Source organism: Oncorhynchus mykiss, chromosome 2, assembly GCF_057628025.1.
Source record: "Oncorhynchus mykiss isolate SJ-2025 chromosome 2, ASM5762802v1, whole genome shotgun sequence".
NCBI classification, from domain to species: Eukaryota; Metazoa; Chordata; class Actinopteri; order Salmoniformes; family Salmonidae; genus Oncorhynchus; species Oncorhynchus mykiss.
Window position 1 is genome coordinate 97,950,907 of NC_143023.1, and position 25,570 is coordinate 97,976,476.

General features: G+C 45.3%; 2 protein-coding genes, 1 long non-coding RNA gene and 4 pseudogenes across 3 annotated transcripts in view; 4 read left to right on the top strand and 3 right to left on the bottom strand.

Moving 5' to 3' along the window:
- The first annotated feature begins 264 nt into the window (after positions 1–264).
- On the top strand, positions 265–1,280 carry LOC149985315 (uncharacterized). Its single transcript, XR_016490106.1, has 2 exons — positions 265–386; positions 438–1,280. It is a non-coding gene; the product is annotated as an uncharacterized LOC149985315 (long non-coding RNA).
- A 9,306-nt stretch (positions 1,281–10,586) lies between these two features.
- On the top strand, positions 10,587–10,702 carry LOC118944222 (U2 spliceosomal RNA; annotated as a pseudogene).
- Positions 10,703–12,035: 1,333 nt separating this feature from the next.
- LOC118944190 (U2 spliceosomal RNA) lies at positions 12,036–12,214 on the bottom strand (annotated as a pseudogene).
- Positions 12,215–15,809: 3,595 nt separating this feature from the next.
- On the bottom strand, positions 15,810–15,926 carry LOC118944213 (U2 spliceosomal RNA; annotated as a pseudogene).
- Positions 15,927–18,159: 2,233 nt separating this feature from the next.
- LOC118943862 (uncharacterized) overlaps positions 18,160–25,570 on the bottom strand; it is a 42,790-nt gene continuing 35,379 nt past the window's right edge. Inside the window, exons 3-4 of the transcript XR_016490087.1 lie at positions 18,911–22,423; positions 18,160–18,517 (exon numbers count right to left, since the gene is read on the bottom strand). The gene's annotated coding sequence lies outside the window, so the exon portion shown is untranslated. The remainder of the gene's footprint in view (positions 18,518–18,910; positions 22,424–25,570) is intronic.
- On the top strand, positions 18,306–18,519 carry LOC118944205 (U2 spliceosomal RNA; annotated as a pseudogene).
- On the top strand, positions 24,096–25,558 carry trim25l (tripartite motif containing 25-like). The gene is made up of 2 exons (XM_090213483.1): positions 24,096–24,366; positions 25,124–25,558. The coding sequence occupies exons 1-2, from the start codon at positions 24,096–24,098 to the stop codon at positions 25,414–25,416; spliced, it is 564 nt and encodes a 187-aa protein (XP_090069609.1). The 3' UTR covers positions 25,417–25,558.

Below are 25,570 nucleotides of genomic sequence, written 5' to 3' on the forward strand. Positions count from 1 at the left end.
CTCTAGTTTCCATTTATGTTTGTGCGTCTGACTCCTTCGCTATTTTCTAGATAGACTCTGACAGATAAACACAGGATAGGTGTAGTATTTCATCAAACGATAGACTTAATTTCAACCAGTAGAGAATGTGAAACACTTTATTGAAAGAAGTTAATAATCCAAGTGTTAACAATACATAATACATGCACTATAAATATTATAATTGTAATTTTATATTATAAACAAGTTCAATCTGTACTTCAATGCACATCTGGTGTGCATTAACAAAAACAGAGGAAGAAAGAGGAGGTGGGGAGAGAGGTAAGAACAGAGGATGGGAGGGAGAGGTGTAAAAGACAGGAAGGGAAAGAGGTAAGAACAGAGGAAGAAAGAGGGGAGGGAGAGAGGTAAGAACCGAGGATGGGAGGGAGAGGTGTAAAAGACAGAAAGGGAAAGAGGTAAGAACAGAGGAAGAAAGAGGTGTAAAAGACAGAAAGGGAAAGAGGTAAGAACAGAGGAAGAAAGAGGGGAGGGAGAGAGGTAAGAACAGAGGATGGGAGGGAGAGGTGTAAAAGACAGGAAGGGAAAGAGGTAAGAACAGAGGAAGAAAGAGGGGAGGGAGAGAGGTAAGAACAGAGGATGGGAGGGAGAGGTGTAAAAGACAGAAAGGGAAAGAGGTAAGAACAGAGGAAGAAAGAGGTGTAAAAGACAGAAAGGGAAAGAGGTAAGAACAGAGGAAGAAAGAGGTGTAAAAGACAAAGGGAAAGAGGTAAGAACAGAGGAGCAGGGAAGACAGCATATGATTAATGAACCACAGTGCTACCCTAATATTCTCTTAGTTCCCAACAATTACATAATAATGTCTGTCTCTAGTGGTGTCTCCTAACCAGCCTTGGGCTCCCAGTCGGCCCAAAGGTTATCTTAAGAGCGGGTGAGGTGGCGATGATGGGACTGGGGTTTGGCATCCTCTCTCACATCAAAACATACCTGCAGACGAGACAGATGGAGGGAGAAAGAGAGAGAGAGCATGTTTAAACCTTGTTTTTATTTTTTATTCTAACATTGTTAGTCATCATAATAATCAGAAGGTGAAATGCAAAACTGACCTTGGATCATTAACTCTGGGACTACTGCATCTCTCTGTATTTCAATGTAAAGCATCTCTTTAATAATACTTCCTGTATAATATAAACTGACCTGGGATCATTAACTCTGGGACTACTACATCTCTCTGTATTTCAATGTAAAGCATCTCTTTAATAATACTTCCTGTATAATATAAACTGACATGGGATCATTAACTCTGTTACTACTGCATCTCTATCTGTATTTCAATGTAAAGCATCTCTTTACAAATGACCGCTCACCTCTGATCATGCCTTGCCCTCTATGTAGCCAGTTCAGATGCGGGAGGGGTTGAATTGAATTTATTTTAGGTAACAGACATATACAAGAAAATGTACAATGTGGACGTAGAGGATATCACTTGAAAGTATTCATTAAAATGTTTGTTTCCATGGTGGTTCTCGATGGTAATAACAATATTGTAATAACAATAACACATATAATGATTAAAAGACAAAATTACAAACAACCATCAATACATTCATTTATATTGGCATCCTAAAAAGTGGCTCTATTCACAGCACTTAATCCCTAACCTTAAAAATCAACCATATTCATTTCACATTAAAACAATTTATTAATTGCACATCATACCGATCCTTCAAATAAATACACCTCACCAGCAGTAGGGGCACAAGGGGCAGTGGGGTGGTTTCTCTGACTTAGACAACCTTGTACAAATGAAAACCTTTGGCTGATTTTTAAAACTATTTTTTTGCTTGCTTGATCTTCAACGGAAGGCTATTCCATAGACAAATGCCTGTATGGAAAAACGTGCTCCTCACAGTACTATTTACTCTCTGGGTTTTACAAGACATAACACTAGCTCTGGTATTGTGACTGTGTTGATTATACCTGATAACATTATGTGGGTCCTACGGGGGGGGGGGACATTCAGCATATACCTGATAACATTATGTAGGTCCTACGGGGGGGGGGGGGACATTCAGCATATACCTGATAACATTATGTAGGTCCTACGGGGGGGGGGACATTCAGCATATACCTGATAACATTATGTAGGTCCTACGGGGGGGGGGGGACGGGACATTCAGCATATACCTGATAACATTATGTAGGTCCTACGGGGGGGGGGGGGGGGGGGGACATTCAGCATATACCTGATAACATTATGTAGGTCCTACGGGGGGGGGGGGGGGGGACATTCAGCATATACCTGATAACATTATGTAGGTCCTACGGGGGGGACATTCAGCATATACCTGATAACATTATGTAGGTCCTACGGGGGGGGGGGGGGGGGACATTCAGCATATACCTGATAACATTATGTAGGTCCTAGGGGGAACATTCAGCATATACCTGATAACATTATGTGGGTCCTACGGGGGGGGGGGGACATTCAGCATATACCTGATAACATTATGTGGGTCCTAGGGAAGATATTCAGCATATACCTGATAACATTATGTGGGTCCTAGGGAAGATATTCAGCATATACCTGATAACATTATGTAGGTCCTACGGGGGGGGGGGGGGACATTCAGCATATACCTGATAACATTATGTAGGTCCTAGGGAAGATATTCAGCATATACCTGATAACATTATGTGGGTCCTAGGGAAGATATTCAGCATATACCTGATAACATTATGTGGGTCCTAGGGAAGATATTCAGCATATACCTGATAACATTATGTGGGTCCTAGGGGGAACATTCAGCATATACCTGATAACATTATGTGGGTCCTAGGGAAGATATTCAGCATATACCTGATAACATTATGTGGGTCCTAGGGAAGATATTCAGCATATACCTGATAACATTATGTGGGTCCTAGGGAAGATATTCAGCATATACCTGATAACATTATGTGGGTCCTAGGGAAGACATTCAGCATATACCTGATAACATTATGTGGGTCCTAGGGAAGATATTCAGCATATACCTGATAACATTATGTGGGTCCTAGGGGGAACATTCAGCATATACCTGATAACATTATGTGGGTCCTAGGGAAGATATTCAGCATATACCTGATAACATTATGTGGGTCCTAGGGAAGATATTCAGCATATACCTGATAACATTATGTGGGTCCTAGGGGGAAGATATTCAGCATATACCTGATAACATTATGTGGGTCCTAGGGGGGGGGGGGGGACATTCAGCATATACCTGATAACATTATGTGGGTCCTAGGGAAGATATTCAGCATATACCTGATAACATTATGTAGGTCCTAGGGAAGATATTCAGCATATACCTGATAACATTATTTGGGTCCTAGGGAAGATATTCAGCATATACCTGATAACATTATTTTGCATGACCTGCATTCTCTTTTTCAGCTTTTTTGATAGCCCACTATACCAAGCAGCGCAGGCATATGCAAAATGACACTGAATCAAGGTTGAGACAAGCGGTTTCTTAACTTTGATGTTAAAATATCTAGTGTTACGATAGAAATGTTAATTTGTTCGACCATTTTAGAAAGAATTTTAGCAGCAATCAGGTCTTCAGAAAGGGATTGATCTCGGGACACAGCAAGAGAAGTTACACATGTTTGAGATTCAATCTCCTTGCCTGCACAGTTCCCCTTTATCTTGTCAGCCCTATAAGCAATCTATGTTTTGTTCCAAACAAAATCGATTCGGTTTTTCACAAATGCAGTGACAATTTGTTGTCAGTCAACCAATCTCTAACAAAATGCAATTCCTCTCCGATTGAAACAGTCATTTTCTGTGCCCACTGCTGATACATCGACTATCTCGTCTCTAGATTGCACCCATCATCCCTGCTTGTGTCCAGTATCCCAATGTTTGGCACCGCATTTAAAGGGCAAACAAGCGAAATGTGACTTTGATACTGTACAGCTTCATCATACAACAAGGGGTTTGATAGCTCCACACTTGATGTGAACGAACAAACCACAAATGTCGCAAGCCAACCCTTTTTTTTATGATTCCTCACGGTTTTACCATAGTGTGGGCATAGTTGTTGAGCTTGTTTTGTGGTGTTTGGGCCAGGACAGGGGTTTTACATCGCCACAGAGTAGCAGGCTGAAGGTAGTAACACGCGGCGTGTTAGGGTCTCAGCGGCGTTTCCTGTGTACCTCTACCGAGCGGCTCAGCTGTTCACCTGAACGCCAAAACAAAACTTCTGGCTAGAGACATAATAGTGGTGAACGCGTACTCTCTTGTTCACCGACACAGCTGATATAACCTAGAGGAGAGAGGGATGAAGGGGAGAGAGGGATGAAGAGGAGAGGAGAGAGGGATGAAGGGGAGAGAGGGATGAATGGGAGAGAGGGATGAAGAGGAGAGAGGGATGAAGGGGAGAGAGGGATGAAGAGGAGAGAGGGATGAAGAGGAGAGAGGGATGAAGGGGAGAGAGGGATGAAGGGGAGAGAGGGATGAAGGGGAGAGAGGGATGAAGTGAAGAGAGGGATGAAGTGAAGAGAGGGATGAAGTGAAGTGAGGGATGAAGTGAAGAGAGGGATGAAGTGAAGAGAGGGATGAAGTGAAGAGGGATGAAGGGGAGAGAGGGATGAAGTGAAGGAAAGAGACTTTTTATTTTTTATTTAACTAGGCAAGTCAGTTAAGGTTACTAGTCAGTTACGGTTACTAGTCCAACGCTCTAACCACCAGGCTACCCTGCCGGCCCTTATTGAGAAAATAAGGTAGTTAAATAGACAGTCAACATGAATCTGTGTGTGTGGCCTCACCTGGTGTCCACACTAAGTGGTTGCGGACTTTAGGCTTGAAAACATGCACAGACACACGAGGACAAACAATACAACATAGTTATAGAAATAATAAAGTGTCTTACTATTCTCCATGGTCGGTCCTCTGGCCTATTCTCCATGGTCGGTCCTCTGGCCTATTCTCCATGGTTGGTCCTCTGGCCTAATCTCCATGGTTGGTCCTCTGGCCTAATCTCCATGGTTGGTCCTCTGGCCTAATCTCCATGGTTGGTCCTCTGGCCTAATCTCCATGGTTGGTCCTCTGGCCTAATCTCCATGGTTGACCCTCTGGCCTATTCTCCATGGTTGGTCCTCTGGCCTAATCTCCATGGTTGGTCCTCTGGCCTAATCTCCATGGTTGGTCCTCTGGCCTAATCTCCATGGTTGACCCTCTGGCCTATTCTCCATGGTTGGTCCTCTGGCCTAATCTCCATGGTTGGTCCTCTGGCCTAATCTCCATGGTCGGTCCTCTTGCCTATTCTCCATGGTCGACCCTCTGGCCTATTCTCCATGGTTGGCCCTCTGGCCTATTCTCCATGGTTGGCCCTCTGGCCTATTCTCCATGGTTGGCCCTCTGGCCTATTCTCCATGGTTGGTCCTCTGGCCTATTCTCCATGGTTGGTCCTCTGGCCTATTCTCCATGGTTGGTCCTCTTGCCTAATCTCCATGGTTGGTCCTCTGGCCTATTCTCCATGGTTGGTCCTCTTACCTATTCTCCATGGTTGGCCCTCTGGCCTATTCTCCATGGTTGGTCCTCTGGCCTATTCTCCATGGTTGGCCCTCTGGCCTATTCTCCATGGTTGGTCCTCTGGCCTATTCTCCATGGTTGGTCCTCTGGCCTATTCTCCATGGTTGGCCCTCTTGCCTAATCTCCATGGTTGGTCCTCTGGCCTATTCTCCATGGTTGGTCCTCTGGCCTATTCTCCATGGTTGGTCCTCTGGCCTATTCTCCATGGTTGGCCCTCTTGCCTATTCTCCATGGTTGGTCCTCTGGCCTATTCTCCATGGTCGGTCCTCTGGCCTATTCTCCATGGTCGGCCCTCTGGCCTATTCTCCATGGTCGGTCCTCTGGCCTATTCTCCATGGTCGGTCCTCTGGCCTATTCTCCATGGTCGGTCCTCTGGCCTATTCTCCATGGTCGGTCCTCTGGCCTATTCTCCATGGTTGGTCCTCTTACCTAATCTCCATGGTTGGTCCTCTGGCCTATTCTCCATGGTTAGCCCTCTTGCCTATTCTCCATGGTTGGCCCTCTTGCCTATTCTCCATGGTTGGTCCTCTTGCCTATTCTCCATGGTCGGTCCTCTGGCCTATTCTCCATGGTTGGCCCTCTGGCCTATTCTCCATGGTCGGTCCTCTGGCCTATTCTCCATGGTCGGTCCTCTGGCCTATTCTCCATGGTTGGTCCTCTTGCCTATTCTCCATGGTTGGCCCTCTTACCTATTCTCCATGGTTGGCCCTCTGGCCTATTCTCCATGGTCGGTCCTCTGGCCTATTCTCCATGGTCGGTCCTCTGGCCTATTCTCCATGGTTGACCCTCTTGCCTATTCTCCATGGTTGGTCCTCTTGCCTATTCTCCATGGTTGGCCCTCTTGCCTATTCTCCATGGTTGGCCCTCTGGCCTATTCTCCATGGTTGACCCTCTGGCCTATTCTCCATGGTTGACCCTCTGGCCTATTCTCCATGGTTGACCCTCTGGCCTATTCTCCATGGTTGGTCCTCTGGCCTAATCTCCATGGTTGGTCCTCTGGCCTATTCTCCATGGTCGGTCCTCTGGCCTATTCTCCATGGTTGACCCTCTGGCCTATTCTCCATGGTTGACCCTCTGGCCTAATCTCCATGGTTGGTCCTCTGGCCTAATCTCCATGGTTGGCCCTCTTGCCTATTCTTTGAAGGTGGAAGAAGCCACAGTTATACACCTGAGGCTGCTTACTGCACAACACAATCCATCAATCAGATTGATATATGAGTGGGTAGGTGTGGGTTACAGGGTGTCTAACAGTTCTACATTTTTTTCAAATTGGGACTTAAAATAACCTGTTCTGTTTTTGTACAGACGTCACACCCTTACCTGAACAACACCCTTACCTGAGAAATTGAAAGAAACTGGGAAGTGAATAACTGCAGTTGACATAGTCAAGTAAATGGAAGAATAGTCTTATTGCAATGTGAATGACTCTTAAAAGAGCCTTTGGTTGTGCGTAGTGTAGTCTATGGTGTTGCCAGGAAACAGCACCCTCTTCAAAGAAGTAGGAGGTGAAGATCTCCCGTACACGGATTGCCTCCCCATGCTGTGTTGTTGGACCCCATCCTTGAAACATCCTGCAGAGCAGCAGACTCCTCCTCTGGCACACTGCGGCGAGCTGCAGATCCCCTCCTGGTCCTCGTGTCCATCCTCATGAAGTTATGCCGGACACAGGTAGCCTGCACACACCTGAATTCCCGCAGGAGACAGTCCCAGATTACCCTGGTCACCCGACCTTGCAGTGCCCTGGTCACCCCACCTTGCAGTGCCCTGGTCACCCCACCTTGCAGTGCCCTGGTCACCCCACCTTGCAGTGCCCTGGTCACCCCACCTTGCAGTGCCCTGGTCACCCCACCTTGCAGTGCCCTGGTCACCCCACCTTGCAGTGCCCTGGTCACCCCACCTTGCAGTGCCCTGGTCACCCCACCTTGCAGTGCCCTGGTCATCCAACCTTGCAGTGCCCTGGTCACCCCACCTTGCAGTGCCCTGGTCACCCCACCTTGTAGTGCCCTGGTCACCCCACCTTGCAGTGCCCTGGTCACCCCACCTTGCAGTGCCCTGGTCACCCCACCTTGCAGTGCCCTGGTCACCCCACCTTGCAGTGCCCTGGTCACCCCACCTTGCAGTGCCCTGGTCACCCCACCTTGCAGTGCCCTGGTCACCCCACCTTGCAGTGCCCTACACGGTAACTGTAGGCAACCGTTTTTAAGTCATCTCCAGTTATAAGGTATCTGTAGGAATATGGAAGATAATGTCATTGTTAGACTTTAACATCACCGGGGTCATTGTGGATTACTAAAGTATAATATCCCTGATAACAAATCATGACAACATTGGATAGACAGATGCATGTAAACACACATGTGCATGTTTAGCATGTGACAACAGCAGGATCACATCAATGATAGCATCACATATGTGTGCCCCTTTGAGACCCCAGGACCAGGACTGAGAGCCACTGCTCTTTACTGGCACCTCTTCATCTGTAGACAGGCTTTCACAGCTCTCTGTATCTGCGGAGAGAAAAACCTCACAACAAACGTACTTCATTATACTCAAATTAGACCACACTGAATATTATGTTGCTATTATCTCCATCCTCACTTCTAGGGACAGGAACTACACAAGTACCTGCCCTATCCAGAATAATCTACTCTCTCTCTGCGATCTAATAGGGGTGTCAGTGGGCTGACTGTGAACGCTCTGAGAGACTCTGGGTTGAGGTCAGTGATAAAGTAGTCTACAGTACTACTGACAAGAGATGAGCTATAGGTGTACCTACCGTAGGAGTCTCCTCGAAGCCTACCATTGACTATGTACATACCCAGGATGCAACAGAGCTATAGGTGTACCTACCGTAGGAGTCTCCTCAAAGCCTACCATTGACTATGTACATGCCCAGGATGCAACAGAGCTATAGGTGTACCTACCATTGGAGTCTCCTCAAAGCCTACCATTGACTATGTACATACCCAGCGGTTGACTGAGCTGCAGGAGTTGTGACCCGTTTTTGTCGGTTATGGTGTCGTATTTGTGCCTAAGGGGGTATATGGGGGAGGGAATGCTGCAACCTCCAGGTAGATGTTTGTCCCCCTGTGTGCTGAGGGTGTCAGGTTCTTATCCAGTTATGGCATTTAGGTCGCCACAGACTAGTACATGTCCCTGTGCCTGGAAATGATTGATTTCCCCCTCCAGGAGGGAGAAGCTGTCTTCATTAAAGTATGGGCGATTCTAGTGGGGGGATATAGGTAGCACACAGGAGGACATTTTTCTCTGTTGAGATAATTTCCTTTAGAATTTCTAGCCAAATGTAAAATGTTCCTGTTCCTCTGCTCCAGCAGTCTGTTCCTCTCCTCCAGCAGTCTGTTCCTCTCCTCCAGCAGTCTGTTCCTCTCCTCCAGCAGTCTGTTCCTCTCCTCCAGCAGTCTGTTCCTCTCCTCCAGCAGTCTGTTCCTCTCCTCCAGCAGTCTGTTCCTCTCCTCCAGCAGTCTGTTCCTCTCCTCCAGCAGTCTGTTCCTCTCCTCCAGCAGTCTGTTCCTCTCCTCCAGCAGTCTGTTCCTCTCCACCTTCAGCTCTCCGGGTCTGGTTGAGGGGTTGTTGTTGAGCTGGACTGTTTTTTGTGCGGACTCTCAATCTCCTCTCGCTCACTCTCTCGTTCATATTATGGGGACATACAGGGTACTAAGTGTGTAGAGGGTCATATATAATAATCTATTGATTGATGAATTGATTGGTTGATTGATTGATAAGGCCTGATGATGTTATTCTAGTCCTATACCTCCATCGTGAGTTAGGAGGAGGAAGAGGAGGAGGTGTGGTGAGCTTTAGTGTTAATACTGGAGAAAGGCCTGTCCCAGTCTCCTCTCTATATGTACCACTAATGTAAATGTAAATATCAAAACAGATACCAAACATTAAGAAACTATAAGGAAGAGAAGAGTAACTGCAATGAAATAAACCAGAGACCTGTGGAAAGAAGCCCCCTGATCTCCTCGTGTCTGCCAGCAGGGGAGGACACCACGCCTCAGCTCAGGACACCACGCCTCAGCTCAGGACACCACGCCTCAGCTCAGGACACCACGCCTCAGCTCAGGACACCACGCCTCAGCTCAGGACACCACGCCTCAGCTCAGGACACCACGCCTCAGCTCAGGACACCACGCCTCAGCTCAGGACACCACGCCTCAGCTCAGGACACCACGCCTCAGCTCAGGACACCACGCCTCAGCTCAGGACACCACGCCTCAGCTCAGGACACCACGCCTCAGCTCAGGACACCACGCCTCAGCTCAGGACACCACGCCTCAGCTCAGGACACCACGCCTCAGCTCAGGACACAACGCCTCAGCTCAGGACACAACACCTCAGCTCAGGACACAACACCTCAGCTCAGGACACAACACCTCAGCTCAGGACACAACACCTCAGCTCCTGCTGTAACGGGTGGACCGAAGGCCGATTCCACCAACCTCACGTGTCTGAAGGACGCACTGTGGTCCTCTGACAACTTGTTGGTAGGGAAACGCATGGAGAACATCCATCAGACAGTGGCCTTGATAGCTACGGAAGCCCTGAGGTGGTATGGACAAAATAGAGCCTCAACCCCAGACAAAGTATCACCCACAACATCTAAGGTCCCGGCCTGACAGTGCTGCAACGCCTAGGGGAGGGATCTCTTCTGGGCCCTGAAGGATGGGGCGGAGTTGATTCGGAAGAGCAGGAGGAGGCAAGTTTGATAAGGACTCACCTCGTTCCTGCACAAAGGAGAGAAGACCTCTTTTTTAATAAAGGGACTTTTAAACCGTTTACATGTCTTTAAAAGGTATACTCTTGTTTGAATTATAATGTGCACATTTGAAATGGCTTTTACAGATTGGATATGTTTAAAAGTGCTTATTTCTTAGGGTGTTTTAATAACATGTACTTTTAACATATAATGTTTCAATGCAGTTTTCTATGCATATTATCTCGTTTTAAAGCGTACAAATGATTATGTTAAAAGTATGAGCTATTAAGAAACCCTGCGACAATAACCATTTTTCCAAAATAAAATAAATCTGTTCTTATCAGTTTAATATCTGATATGTCCTCTATCTGGGGACAATATATGAAATGGATTTTTCCACGGTCAAGTAGGTTATACATAACTGTGCCATTATTCAGAATTCTGATTGTGTGCCGTCATGATTCGCTTGTATGACATTTGGAGCCCCAAGCTACAGGCTTCTGTAGGGCTAAACCTGCTGAGCTGAAAACATGCGATTTAGAAGGGTTCGATTATACGCCCAGGCTTTTATTTTACAATTAGTATCAGCAACGATCTGGAGCCGTCTGTCAGTAATACCCACATACATTTATTTTAGCGATCATTTTGGACATGTAGCCTATTGTAATCATTATGGAACTTATGTAGCAGGTTAAACCTGGAGCCTGGCGCACGGTTCGCGACGACTGGACTGTTGTCATACAGTTCCACGATTAGTGAGAATGAAAGTAGATTTGTAGGATTATAGTTCAACCACTATTGGACACTTTTTCTCCACATACCAATATTTCATGGATGGAACTTGAATTCTGACAACTTTCAGTATGAAACAAAGCAGTGCATGTTTTATTCATCGATATACAGTATTTTGTGAGTAGATAGATGCTCTCCAACCCAATAGGCCTATCAGTATTTTATGTGCATGATATGAAGTTTGCTGTAGTGACTGACTAAGCCTAATTTTAAAAGTGTGCCTCAAAAGTGCCATGTTTGCAAAAGTGTATTATGCGAAGCACACATTTAGTTAGGCAGCCAGGACCGTAGGACGCATTGTCGGTCTAGCTCTCACTGCAGTCCAGTGCCATGGACATCTTTGAAGTTTGGCCTCTAGTAATTTAGGAGGGCAACTTTATAAAGGCCTCCCTACAATGACCTTATCATGCAAGGCTCTACAGACAGATTTAAAAAAATATATAGACTATTTTTATTTCATACATTATTTGTGTTGATGATGTACTATGTAATGAAGTCGAGTGGTTCAACATTAAAATGCATTTTGATTGAACACATAGCTTGAACAAGGCGACGGTCGGTGGAAGTCTGGCGCCACCAAGTGGACAATTATTTTACCTGAGATATTTTGTAAAATATCAAATGTTATGTCAATATTGTTATCTGCAAATGGTTTCCCACACCCCTATTTGATAGATTTTTATTCCAGTTTAGCAGTAAATCTGGTTTTAACTCAATAAGGATTTGTCTCGTTTCGTTGGTGCAAGTAAGAACAGGTGTTTTCTGGAAGTTTTGTTGCATTTCCTTTGAAAACAGCTCATCTGTATTTTTGTACATCATTTTATACACATACAAACGGCATAAAAGCGTCAGGGCCGAGTGGCTTCACCACTTTCTAGGCATCATTGACAGACTTGCTCAAACGTAATGATTCTAATAAAACTAACATCCGGTTAACTTCGTCCAATTTATATTTACAACGGAAGGGGGTGCACCGTTCCTGGAGGTACTGCAATACCAGGTCGATGCGTGGAGTGGACGGAGCAAGCCCCTATTCCATCTCCCTATTCCAAAAATCAATTTAATATATGGTCCCCAGATAGGGGACGTATCAGATATTAAACTGATAAGAACAGATTTTTCTTTTCTTTTGGAAAAGTTTTATTGATACATTTCCTTTAAAAACAGCTCATACATTTTTTACATCATTGACACATAAAAACGGCAACAAAGCATAAAACACAGCATTTGAAAGTTACATTTAAATTTTTTTTTTTTTTTTCTTTTGGAAAAGTTTTATTGACACATTTCCTTCAAAAACAGCTCATACATTTTTTACATCATTGATACATAAAAACGGCAACAAAGCATAAAACACAGCATTTGAAAGTTACATTTAAATTTGTTAAAAAGTACATGTTGTTAAAACCAATGAAAACAACCATGGATAAAAGTACTTTCCTTGTAAAAACATCAAATCTGTAAAAGCCATTTAAAATGTGTACTAATGATCTAACAAAGGTAAAACATTTTTAAGACATGAAAAACCATGTTAAAAAGTCACTTTGTTAAAAGGCTGTCTTCAGTCCCTTGTACAGGAGGGGGGGTGAGTCTTTATCAAGCTCACCTCATCCTGCTCTTCTGAATAGATCATCGTCCCGTCCTTCGGGGCCCAGAGGAGATCCCTCCCCTAGGCGCATCGCCCTAGGCGCCGCAGCGCTGTCAGGCCGTGGCCGCCGGGACCTAGGGTGTTGTGGGGGACCCTTCGCCTGGGGTCGAGGCCCCCTTCCTTCCGTACCACCCCAGGGCTTCCGTGGCTACCATGGCCACTGCCTGGGGGGTGGTCTCTACGTTTTTCGCTACCAGCAGGTTACGGGAGGACCACAGTGCTTCCTTCAGGCACGTGAGGGTGGGCCAGAGCTTGGTGAAGGCCTTCGATGGAATGGGCCTTCGGCCCACCCCATACAGCACGAGCTGAGGTGTTAGGTCCTCCCCTGCTGGCAGACACGAGGTGATCAGGGGGCCTGCTTCCTTCCACAGGTCCCTGGCGGCTCTGCACTCCCAGAGCATGTGCCTCACCGACTCTTCTTGGCCGCAGCCTGGTCGGGGGCACGCGGATGTCCTCGCCATGCCCCGTGAGTGCATAACGGCCCTGACCGGGAGGATCTCGTGGGCGACCATCCAGGACAGGTCCCGATGCCGATTCAGGAGAGCAGGATGGGCCACGTTGCGCCAAACCGTTGTGGGCTCACCTATAGCGAGCCCGCGCACTGGACACACTGGTTCCCGATCCTGCACAAGAGAGAGAAGAGAGCGGTGTTTTGTTAAAACCGTGACTGTTTCTTTTTCCAGTTTAAAATGTCTTAAAAACTTCTGGAGCTGGACGTAGTGCGGGGGTAGCAGGAAAGAGACTGGGGCTCGCAGGTCGACTGGGATCAGCCTCAGAGTCCTGAGGTAAGATCCCAGCCAGAACCGTGCGAGGGCCTGGGTCTTGTTGTTGACCGGGGAGGTGGCAAGAGTCAGATGTAACGCTGTGTAGCGGCTGCCCAGGAACAAGTAGAGGTCAGGCAAGCCTTTCCCCCCCCTGGACCTGGGCCTCTTGACCACCTCCCTCCTCAGCCTCTCCCACTTGCATCCCCACAGGAAGTAAAACAGCGTCCGCTCCAGGTCTAAAATTCTCCTTCGAGGGGGGATAAAAACAGAACTGATTAATAAAAGCACAGGTAAAATCACAGCTTTAATGATTAAAACCTTGCCCTCAAAAGTCAGCTGTCGTAGTCCCCAAAAACCCAGTCTCTGTCTTACCGTCCCCAGGATTCCGCTCCAGTTACCGCTCCCTCCTCCCCCCCGGTCAAACTTTACCCCCAGTACCCTTATGTCCGTCAGTTTAACTGTCAGAGGTAGTCTGGTCAAGTCTGGGTCTGCCCACGGTCCGAAGAATTGGGCCTCTGTCTTGTCTCTGTTCAGTCTCGCCCCAGAGGCTCGTCCGTACCAGTCAGTCCTGTCCAGAGTCCTGTCGACGGATAAAAGGTCGGTACATAAAATGTTGACGTCGTCCATGTAAAAGACGCACTTGGCGGTCATCCCCCCACTCCCCGGGATACCCACCCCACTGATCCCTTGGTCCCTTCTCAAGACCTGTGCCAGTGGTTCAATACAGGCCACGAACAGAAGGGGAGATAACGGACAGCCCTGACGGACGCCGCAGTGTACTCCCACTGCTTTTGACAGATGCCCATTTACAAGGATTTTGCTGGTGATGTCCCCGTACAGCAGTCCCACCCAAGCTAAGAACCTGTCCGGGAAACCCATTTTTTGCAGTACCTTAAAGAGGTACTGGTGCGAGACCCGATCAAAGGCTTTTTCAAAATCTAAATTTAGGACTACAAGCCGCATGTTTCTGTCTCTCGCATAACAGATGGCATCTCGGATCAGTATCAGGCTGTCCGTGATCTTCCTTCCGGGCACGGCACAGGTTTGGTCCGGGTGGATCACCTCCCCTAAAACAGAAGACATTCTGAGTGTTAAAACCTTGGTAAAAAGTTTACAATCAAAGTTTAAAAGGGTAATCGGTCTCCAGTTTTTCAGGTCCGTCCTGTCGTTTTTCTTATGTAAAAGAGTCACGATCCCCACTCTAAAACTGTCGGGTAGTCTGTCGAGGTGTTCGAAGTCAGTAAAAACAGTCAGAAGTTCGTCGGCTAAAACATCCCAAAAGGTCAGATAAAACTCCAAAGGGAGGCCGTCCTCCCCCGGTGATTTACCCCTCTTAAAACGTTTCAGTCCTTGGTCGATTTCTGTCCTCGTCAGGTCTTTTTTCAGGTCGTCTGTATTGGGTAAGGTCTTGTCGATGTATGTTAAAAGGTCCCCCATTGTTCCCTCGCACACATCTTTTACCCCAAACAGTTCCCCATAAAAGTCCTCGACCACTTCCTTTATTCCCTCTGTGTCTGTTTTTAAAACCCCGTCCTTGTTTCTCAATCCTGTCATAATCCTACCCTTACTAATTATTTTCTTAAAAAAGTACCTAGTGCACTTCTCCCCCTCTTCTAATTCCCTTTCCTTGCTTCTTAAAATAACCCCCTTGCATCTCTGTTCTGCTAAAAGTGCCATTTCCTTCTTTACTTCTTTAATTTCTTGGTTAAAATCAAGGCCCTGTTGGCATAGGTTAAAATACCTTTCCAGTCGCTTTTGCAGTCCCACCATGCGTCTATCTTTTTCTCTGCTTTTTTCCTTTCCTATCTCTCTAAAGAAGGTCCTTGTCCTTTCCTTCACCATTTCCCACCACTGTGCTCGCGTGTCAAAGAAGTCCTGTAGCGTCTGCCACTGGCTGAACTGCTCTCTGTACTGACTAACTACTCTATCATCTTCTAGAAGGGAGCAGTTCAGTTTCCAGGGCCCTCTTCCCACAGTCACACCCGAAGATAGTGAAAGGGTGCACGTCAGCATTACGTGGTCTGAGAAGAAAGCAGGGGTTATTCTAGCATCAGTTGGGGGACAGTCCCGGGTAAACAGATAATCAATGCGAGAGGCTCTGGTGCCATCACCACTGGTCCAGGTGAAGCCCTCCTCTCTTGGATGCAGGGTTTTAAAACAGTCAGTCAGTTTAAAATCCCTGCACAGCACTTGCAATAAAACACTTGACCTGTCTACCTTAAAATCCCCTCCTGCCCCTCTCCTGTCTGCTCTGCTTAAAACACAATTAAAATCCCCACCCACCACTAGAGGATCCCTCCCTAGCATGTGGGACTGCAGGTCCTCTAAAAGTGCACACCGGTCATGTTTATCGTTAAAACCATACACGTTTAGCACGTTAAAATCCCTCACTGATAAGAACAGATACTACACTTGATCTTAGCCAAAAGGCCGAGAAGCGATACCGCAATGCTTTCGGGAGGAAGGTGCCGTTCTCAGACACGTTAAATCCGGTAAAGGTTACACCTAAATGAGCGCTGTACACTTTACAACAAATATCAAAGATGATGCTATTTAAATAAAATGGTGGCATAGACTGGGAGTTGATCAACGTCGGGAAAAGACACTTTTCACTGTTACAATGTAACACATTGGTAGGTTCCAAAATGACGTGGACATCCGCCCTCCAATCTGAAACGAGACAAATCCTTATTGAGTTCAAACCAGTTTTACAGCTAAATTGGAATAAGAATCTAGCAAATAGGGGTTGGAGAAATAATTAATATTGACATAACATGTTATCTTTTATATAATATCTCAGGAAGCGTTGATGCCACAAGGGAACTAAAATAATTGTCCACTTGGTGGCGCCAGACTTCCACCGACCGTCGCCTCTCCTATGTGGTCAATCAAAACGCATTTGAATGTTGAACCACTTTAAAAATATATTTAACTAGGCAAGTCAATTCAGAACAAATTCTTATTTTCAATGACGGCCTAGGAACAGTGGATTAACTGCCTTGTTCAGGGGGCAGAACAATAGATTTGTACCTTGTCAGCTCAGGGATTTGATCCAGCAACCTCTCAGTTACTGGCCCAATGCTCTTACTAGGCTATTTGCCTCCCCAGTTGACTTCAATACATACACCATCAACGCAAAAATAGCCTGTGTATTTTTAAATCTGTCTGTAGAGCCTTGCATGATAAGGTCATTGTAGGGAGGCCTTTATAAAGTTGCCCTCCTAAATTACTAGAGGCCAAACTTCAAAGATGTCCATGGCACTGGACTGCAGTGAGAGCTAGACCGACAATGCGTCCTACGGAGTGGTCCCGGCCTATGGTCCTGGCTGCCTAACTAAATGTGTGCTCAGCATAATACACTTTTGTAAACATGGCTCTGTTGAGGCATACTTTTACAATTAAGCTTAGTCGGTCACTACAGCAAACTTCATATCATGCACTTAAATTGCCATTACGCAGAAAATACTTCATATTGATGAATAAAAACTACACTGGTTTGATTCATCCTGAAAGTTAGGTTTAGGCTACTACATGATACTGTCCTTGTACCCATCATGAGGTTGCTACAACCTAGCCTATGAATGAAAGTTTACAATGTAGGTGAACACAGGTTGAGAGACTTTTGAGTAATCAAGATGACAGACATTATTGACACATTCAATACCGCCTTGTTCAATCTTGCCTTCATCTAGCTGATCTAGAGTGTAATCATTAGTCCAACATTTGCAAATGAGAGTTTCCATTGGACAAATTCAGGTATGTTTATCCCCGTTTGGTTCCGTTTGCTTTCGCTTTAAGAAACGTTTTTCAACAGAATCAACAGAATGAATACACACCCCTGATCACACGCAAACACAGATAATTTTCAAAACAGCACGATCCCTTTGATCGTGGGATAATTCCTTCTGGCACCTACGTGCTCTCCTCCTCTCACCTTTAACCTTCACTTGTGGACTTCAGTGCACAACACATAAGCTGTCTGTGACCAGGCGAAAAAAAACCTTACCAAGCCAAACCTTCATATCATAACCACTAACTGCTACACACAGCCTACAATAGAGTACCACAGTATGAGTCATAATACCCATAACACCTAGCGGTCAAACAGGGAAATGGTTCCAAGTATTTTGGCAGAAATTCTCCCCCCACTTCTAATTTACTTCATTTTGTGGCTAGAGTCAAATACTTTCTGTGGCACATATCTGAGTCAAATACTTTCTATACTACAAACGTCACGTCAGAATAGGCAACCCGAAAGGAATAATTGATGTATGTGTGTTACATTAAACATAGATGAGGGAGTAAAATGTTGGCAAGCAATAAACATTTCAGAAACCCCAACTACTAGTCGAATAAGATGATGAATTTTGATGATGAATTATGGCAAAGAGAAGAAAACTGCAGAGATACAGTGAGGCAAAAAAGTATTTAGTCAGCCACCAATTGTGCAAGTTCTCCCACTTATTTTCCACCATAATTTGCAAATAAATTCATTAAAAAATCCTACAATGTGATTTTCTGGATTTTTTCTCTCTCATTTTGTCTGTCATAGTTGAAGTGTACCTGTGATGAAAATTACAGGCCTCTCATCTTTTTAAGTGGGAGAACTTGCACAATTGGTGGCGGACAAAATACTTTTTTGCCCCACTGTATATTGACTATGATAGCTGATATGAATGGTGAGTTGATCATCACATCAACGTTTATTCGTCACATGCACAGGATACAGGGTAGGGTGTAAACGGTACAGTGAAGTGTTTACGTGCATCATATAAACATTACAATACAATACGCCCGGAAACAACCTATTACAGTTTCTCAATCGTCTACAAGCATTTTTCTTGGAACAAGGTTGTCGAGTTTTTAGAACAGAGTCCATAAGACACAGAGCTGTTGCAAAACAGTAAATGGATTTTCAAAATGTAGACCATATATTAAAGGGATTTTTGGAATAGGGAGATGGAATAGGGGCTTGCTCCGTCCACTCCACACATCGACCTGGTATTGCAGTACCTCCAGGAACGGTGCACCCCCTGCCGTTGTAAAGGAAAAGTAGACCAAGTTAACCGGGTGGTTCTTTTATTAGAATCATGATGGATATTACATTTGAGGTAGTTAACTAGTGACTCCCCATCCCACAAGAGGGAGAGTAATTATCGACTGACACTAATTAGCATAACGCAACGGACATAAATTTCCCTAGAAAATATTAATATTCATGAAAATCACAAGTGAAATATATTGAGACACAGCGTAGCCTTTTGTTAATCACCCGGTCATCTCAGATTTTCAAAATATGCTTTACAGCCAAAGATAGGACAAGCATTTGTGTAAGTTTATCGATAGCCTAGCATAGCATTTTGTCCAGCTAGCAGCAGGTAACTTGGTCACGGAAATCAGAAAAGCAATCAAATTAAATCGTTTACCTTTGATGAGCTTCGGATGTTTTCACTAAGGAGACTCCCAGTTAGATAGAAAATGTTCCTTTTTTCCAAAAAGATTATTTTTGTAGGAGAAATAGCTCCGTTTTTTCTTCATGTTTGGCTGAGAAATCGCCCGGCAATTGCGGTCACTGAAAACGCCGAAAAATATTACAAATTAGCTCCATAATATCGACAGAAACATGGAAAACGTTGTTTATAATCAATCCTCAAGGTGTTTTTCAAATATCTATTCGATAATATATCCACCGGGACAATTCGTTTTTCAGTAGGACAGATTGGAGTAATGGCTACCTCTGTATTTTACCCGAGAGTCACTCTGGCAGCATCAGGTGACCACTTGCGCAATGTAGCCGCTAAATGCGTAAAACTACGTCACAATGCTGTAGACACCTTGGTGAATACGGAGAAAAAGTAATCTGGTTGATAGCCCATTCACTGCTCAATACGGACGGACGCATTGGAACGCAGCGCTTTCAAAACATGAGGCACTTCCGGATTGGATTTTTCTCAGGCTTTCGCCTGCAACATCAGTTCTGTTTTACTCACAGACAATATTTTTACAGTTTTGGAAACTTTAGAGTGTTTTCTATCCTAAGCTGTCAATTATATGCATATTCTAGCATCTTGTCCTGACAAAATATCCCGTTTACTACGGGAACGTTATTTTTCCAAAAATGAAAATAGTCAATGTCAATGATGACTAGATAGTGTTGGTCAAGTCAGTCACCTATTCTATTGACTATGACAGCTGATATGAATGGTGAGTTGATCATCAAATCAACATTTATTTGTCACGTGCACAGGATACAGGGTGTAAACGGTACAGTGAAATGATTACTTGCAAGCTCTCCTAAACAAAAATATCCACAAATAGCTAAGTAATAAAGTTGTTAAAAAAATAAAATGGCTGATTGGAAATATATACACAATAACAATATACAGTATTAACTCTGTAATGTGTGTAAGTTATGTACTGGTGTCTTTACCTGTATGAGTGGCAGTCCATGTTATCTGATGTACAGTGGGGAGAACAAGTATTTGATACACTGACGATTTTTCAGGTTTTCCTACTTTAAAAAAATTACAGGCCTCTACATGCTTTGTACACTTCAACTGTGAAAGACAGAATCTAAAACAAAAATCCAGAAAATCACATTGTATGATTTGTAAGTAATTCATTTGCATTTTATTGCATGACATAAGTATTTGATCACCTACCAACCAGTAAGAATTCCGGATCTCACAGACCTGTTAGTTTTCCTTTAAGAAGCCCTCCTGTTCTCCACTCATTACCTGTATTAACTGCACCTGTTTGAACTTGTTACCTGTATAAAAGACACCTGTCCACACACTCAATCAAACAGACTCTAACCTCTCCACAATGGCCAAGACCAGATAGCTGTGTAAGGACATCAGGGTTAAATTGTAGACCTGCACAAGGCTGGGATGGGCTACAGGACAATAGGCAAGCAGCTTGGTGAGAAGGCAACAACTGTTGGCGCAATTATTAGAAAAATGGAAGAAGTTCAAGATGACGGTCAATCACCCTCGGTCTGGGGCTCCATGCAAGATCTCACCTAGTGGGGCATCAACGATCATGAGGAAAGTGAGGGATCAGCCCCAAACTACACGGCAGGACCTGGTCTGAGCTGGGACCACAGTCTCAAAGAAAACCATCAGTAACACACTATGCAGTCATGGATTAAAATCCTGCAGCACACGCAAGGTCCCCCTGCTCAAGCCAGCGCATGTCCAGGCCCGTCTGAAGTTTGCCAATGTCCATCTGGATGATCCAGAGCAGGAATGGGAGAAGGTCATGTGGTCTGATGAGACAAAAATATATATTTTTGGTCTAAACTCCACTCGCCGTGTTTGGATGAAGAAGGATGAGTACAACCCCAAGAACATCATCCCAACCGTGAAGCATGGAGGTGGAAACATCATTCTTTGGGGATGCTTTTCTGCAAAGGGGACAGGACGACTGCACTGTATTGAGGGGAGGATGGATTGGGCCATGTATCGCGAGATCTTGGCCAACAACCTCCTTCCCTCAGTAAGAGCATTGAAGATGGGTCATGGCTGTGTCTTCCAGCATGACAACGACCCGAAACACACAGCCAGGGCAACTAAGGAGCGGCTCCGTAAGAAGCATCTCAAGGTCCTGGAGTGGCCTAGCCAGTCTCCAGACCTGAACCCAATAGAAAATCTTTGGAGGGAGCTGAAAGTCCGTATTGCCCAGCGACAGCCCCGAAACCTGAAGGATCTGGAGGAGTGGAGGAGTCTGTATGGAGGAGTGGGCCAAAATCCCTGCTGCAGTGTGTGCAAACTTGGTCAAGAACTACAGGAAACATATGATCTCTGTAATTGCAAACAAAGGCTTCTGTACCAAATATTAAGTTCTGCTTTTCTGATGTATCAAGTACTTATGTCATGCAATAAAATGCAAATTAATTACTTCAAAATCATACAATGTGATATTCTGGATTGTTTTAGATTCCGTTTCTCACAGTTGAAGTGTACTTATGATAAAAATTAGACCTCTACATGCTTTTTTTTTTTTTACACTAGAAGCTGTCAATCTCTATTTAAATATTTCTGTAAAGCCAATATTGAAAGACATTTCAATTTGCGTGATGTTTCTTTCCTTGTTTTATATTTAGAACATTCACATTGTAATGAAACAGGCAGGGAGCAGGTCTCGAACCCTCGACCTTCTAGCCCGAAGTCCAGCGCGCTATCGACTGTGACGCAAAAGAAATGCTCGGGCGGCAGAGTCCGATATCCTCGCTTATAAACCCAGGGTCGTTACAATGTTCTGTCAGATCCAATTTGTAAGAGGTGGTGTGGTTGAAACCCTCTGCCATTATAACACTTTATTAATGCTCCCTGACTTAACATGCCAGTATGGGACTCACCTATGAGTTAGTCTGGCTAACACAAAGTCCTGTTGTTGTTGTTGAGAGAACCAACCAATGTGTCGGCTCCAATTCTGAGCAAATGCTGCCTTTTTTACAAAAGGCCTCCTGTCCAGACCAGTGTGTCACACCACTAAAATAACGTGTCTTAAAACATGGAAGGCGGTCGGGAGGAGGCAAGATCAGGTCAAATCAAATCAAATTTATATATATAGCCCTTCGTACATCTGCTGATATCTCAAAGTGCTGTACAGAAACCCAGCCTAAAACCCCAAACAGCAAGCAATGCAGGTGTAGAAGCACGGTGGCTAGGAAAAACTCCCTAGAAAGGCCAAAACCTAGGAAGAAACCTAGAGAGGAACCAGGCTATGTGGGGTGGCCAGTCCTCTTCTGGCTGTGCCGGGTGGAGATTATAACAGAACATGGCCAAGATGTTCAAATGTTCATAAATGACCAGCATGGTCGAATAATAATAAGGCAGAACAGTTTAAACTGGAGCAGCAGCACGGTCAGGTGGACTGGGGACAGCAAGGAGTCATCATGTCAGGTAGTCCTGGGGCATGGTCCTAGGGCTCAGGTCCTCCGAGAGAGAGAAAGAAAGAGAGAAGGAGAGAATTAGAGAACGCACACTTAGATTCACACAGGACACCGAATAGGAGAGGAGAAGTACTCCAGATATAACAAACTGACCCTAGCCCCCCGACACATAAACTACTGCAGCATAAATACTGGAGGCTGAGACAGGATGGTGGGTGGGTGGGTCCATTCTAGCCAATAAGAGGGCAACAATAGACACAACTCTGCATATAAACTGTTTTAGAAAAAAAGAAAAGTGTCCGTGACAGACACTTCAAAACGTGGCCTGCTATAGGACAGACACTTCAAAACGAGGCCTGCTATAGGACAGACACTTCAAAACGGGGCCTGCTATAGGACAGACACTTCAAAACACGGCCTGCTATAGGACAGACACTTCAAAACGAGGCCTGCTATAGGACAGACACTTCAAAACGAGGCCTGCTATAGGACAGACACTTCAAAACGGGGCCTGCTATAGGACAGACACTTCAAAACACGGCCTGCTATAGGACAGACACTTCAAAACACGGCCTGCTATAGGACAGACACTTCAAAACGCGACCTGCTATTGGACAGACACTTCAAAACACGGCCTGCTATAGGACAGACACTTCACGACGTGGCCTGCTATAGGACAGACACTTCACGACGTGGCCTGCTATAGGACAGACACTTCAAAACGTGGCCTGCTATAGGACAGACACTTCAAAACGTGGCCTGCTATAGGACAGACACTTCAAAACGTGGCCTGCTATAGGACAGACACTTCAAAACGTGGCCTGCTATAGGACAGACACTTCAAAACGTGGCCTGCTATATAGGACAGACACTTCAAAACGTGGCCTGCTATAGGACAAGACACTTCAAAACGTGGCCTGCTATAGGACAAGACACTTCAAAACGTGGCCTGTTATTGGATAGACACTTCAAAACGTGGCCTGCTATAGGACAGACACTTCAAAACGTGGCCTGCTATAGGACAGACACTTCAAAACGTGGCCTGCTATTGGACAAGACACTTCAAAACGTGGCCTGCTATAGGACAGACACTTCAAAACGTGGCCTGCTATTGGATAGGCACTTCAAAACGTGGCCTGCTATAGGACAGACACTTCAAAACGCGACCTATCTGTTTCTACACGTACTACTGCACGTCTGAGCTCCAGAAGCCCAGGCCACTTTGGAGAATTTAAACTATGAGTGAAACACAGAACACGTATTGGAATTGTTTAGTAAACCAGATGAAGAAATAATTGAAAGGTTAGAGTAGACCTATGTTCAGAGATTAACTTCCACAATCTATGTTAAAATGGTGAGAGGCCAGTATGATTTTAACCCCTTGGGTACCTTACAATCACAGCCATCCTGAAACTGCCGGGTAGGGCAACAGGTACGCATGCTTTTTCCTCGTGTGTATGTTTTCTTCAAATGATGACACTAGTGCAGACCTCTGCGTAGTTTGATCTGTCGACCTAACGAGCTACATGTATTTGGGTCAGAGGAGACATTGTTTTCCTGTACCTTTAAGAGTGGGGCGCAGTGTGCAGGACTACACTGGGGACGTAATTCAAACACTTGGCTCCTCCTAATTTTACGGTTTCGTTTCCTGGAGGTCGAGCCTGTCGTGTTGTTGACAAAAAAAACGTAACAAATATCGTTTTTTACTGGGCAAAATGGGTCAGTCGTTGCCGACCCCGGACTGCGAGCCCTCGGTGTGTCCTTTGTGCCACGGTATATGTCGGAATCCGACTGCGCTGAGATGCAAACATATTTTCTGCTACTGCTGTATACAGGAGTTATGGAGTGGTTCGCCCACCGGTCCATACTACTGCCCCGAATGCAAGGAGGAGTACAAGACATTACCGGTGGGGTTCAAGAGAGACACTACCGCAAGTCCGTGGCGACATGAAGCGCCTGCACATACACGCACCAGCTCAGCCACAGGTAACTTCCCGAATTCACCAGACACTTCTGCCCATGCGCAATTAGGCTGGGGACAACGATACAGGGGTTTATTCATTACGCCGAGTCTGTTACAAAACGTTTTGCAACACAAACCGTTTATTTCAAACGGAAAACCTTTTGCAACGAAAACGAGAATTTAATATTGGACCAATTCTGATAGGTCCCTCCACGCTTCATTCCGTTTGCTGTTTGGTTCATAACGGTAAACGGTTTCCCGTTCCAAGACGTAATAAATACACCCCAGGTTCGCTGACTAGTCATGGGAACGAACATTTCCAAAGTTAGGCTACTGCTGGGGAAGATGTACCTGTGTTATGGTACTAGGCCTACAGTTTAAAACAATAACACATCGTTAACACATTGTTTTCATATGGTGGTGATGACTTGGCTATGATAGAAACATTAACAACAATATTACGCTATATTGACTGACGCACACGAGTAACGACACAGGTCAAAGTCTACTGAAGTCCATTGACTTGCCTTAAAATCAATCGACCTTATTCTATCTTAAAATAATATGATATTTATGATATTTCCCATCATTTTGTAACTCTGCATCATTGGGAAGGGCTTGTAAAGCAAGCATTTCGCTTAAAGTCTACACCTGTTGTATTCTGTGCAGTGACAAATACAATTAGATTTGATTTAGCTAGGTTTGTGTCCTTTTGATGTAACCTAAGTAGGCCTAATCACTACTAATGTATTTGTGTTATGTATGTTGTGTTGGGTATAGAAGGCAGAGCCAATGAAGAGGATGTCATTGAGATAAATTCGGCGGGCTGGACCCTTGGGAAGAGAGCCTCCATCTCTCAATCCAAGCGTCTGTTAGGGAAGAGACCAGCCAGTTCTTCTGTCCCAGGAGGCCATTTTCACGACAACAAGAGACAAGCCACTGGCAGCTCCTCTTCCTCCCACTCCAGGGGAAGGTCTGGTGACCGTAAGAGACCCGCCACTTCCTCTTCCTCCTCTTCAGCCAATCAGAACACGTCGTCTGACGTCATTCTCCTTAGCAACCAAACCGCCTAGTACTGCGTCCGTCGCCGTCAGAGGTCCGGACCTGACACGTGATAGGTCTAGGTCCCCTAGGAGAGACCCACCCATTGAGCTGGATGAACCCCCTGCTGCAACAGAACCTCTTACAAGAGAACCACTGAATGACCCTAGAAAATCACCTGAAGCA

Coding starts and splice junctions, on each gene's coding strand:
- trim25l (XM_090213483.1), top strand. CDS start 24,096: ATGGGTCAGTCGTTGCCGACCCCGGACTGCGAGCCCTCGGTGTGTCCT. Junction 24,367..25,123: donor ACGCACCAGCTCAGCCACAG/GTAACTTCCCGA, acceptor TGTTGGGTATAG/AAGGCAGAGCCAATGAAGAG.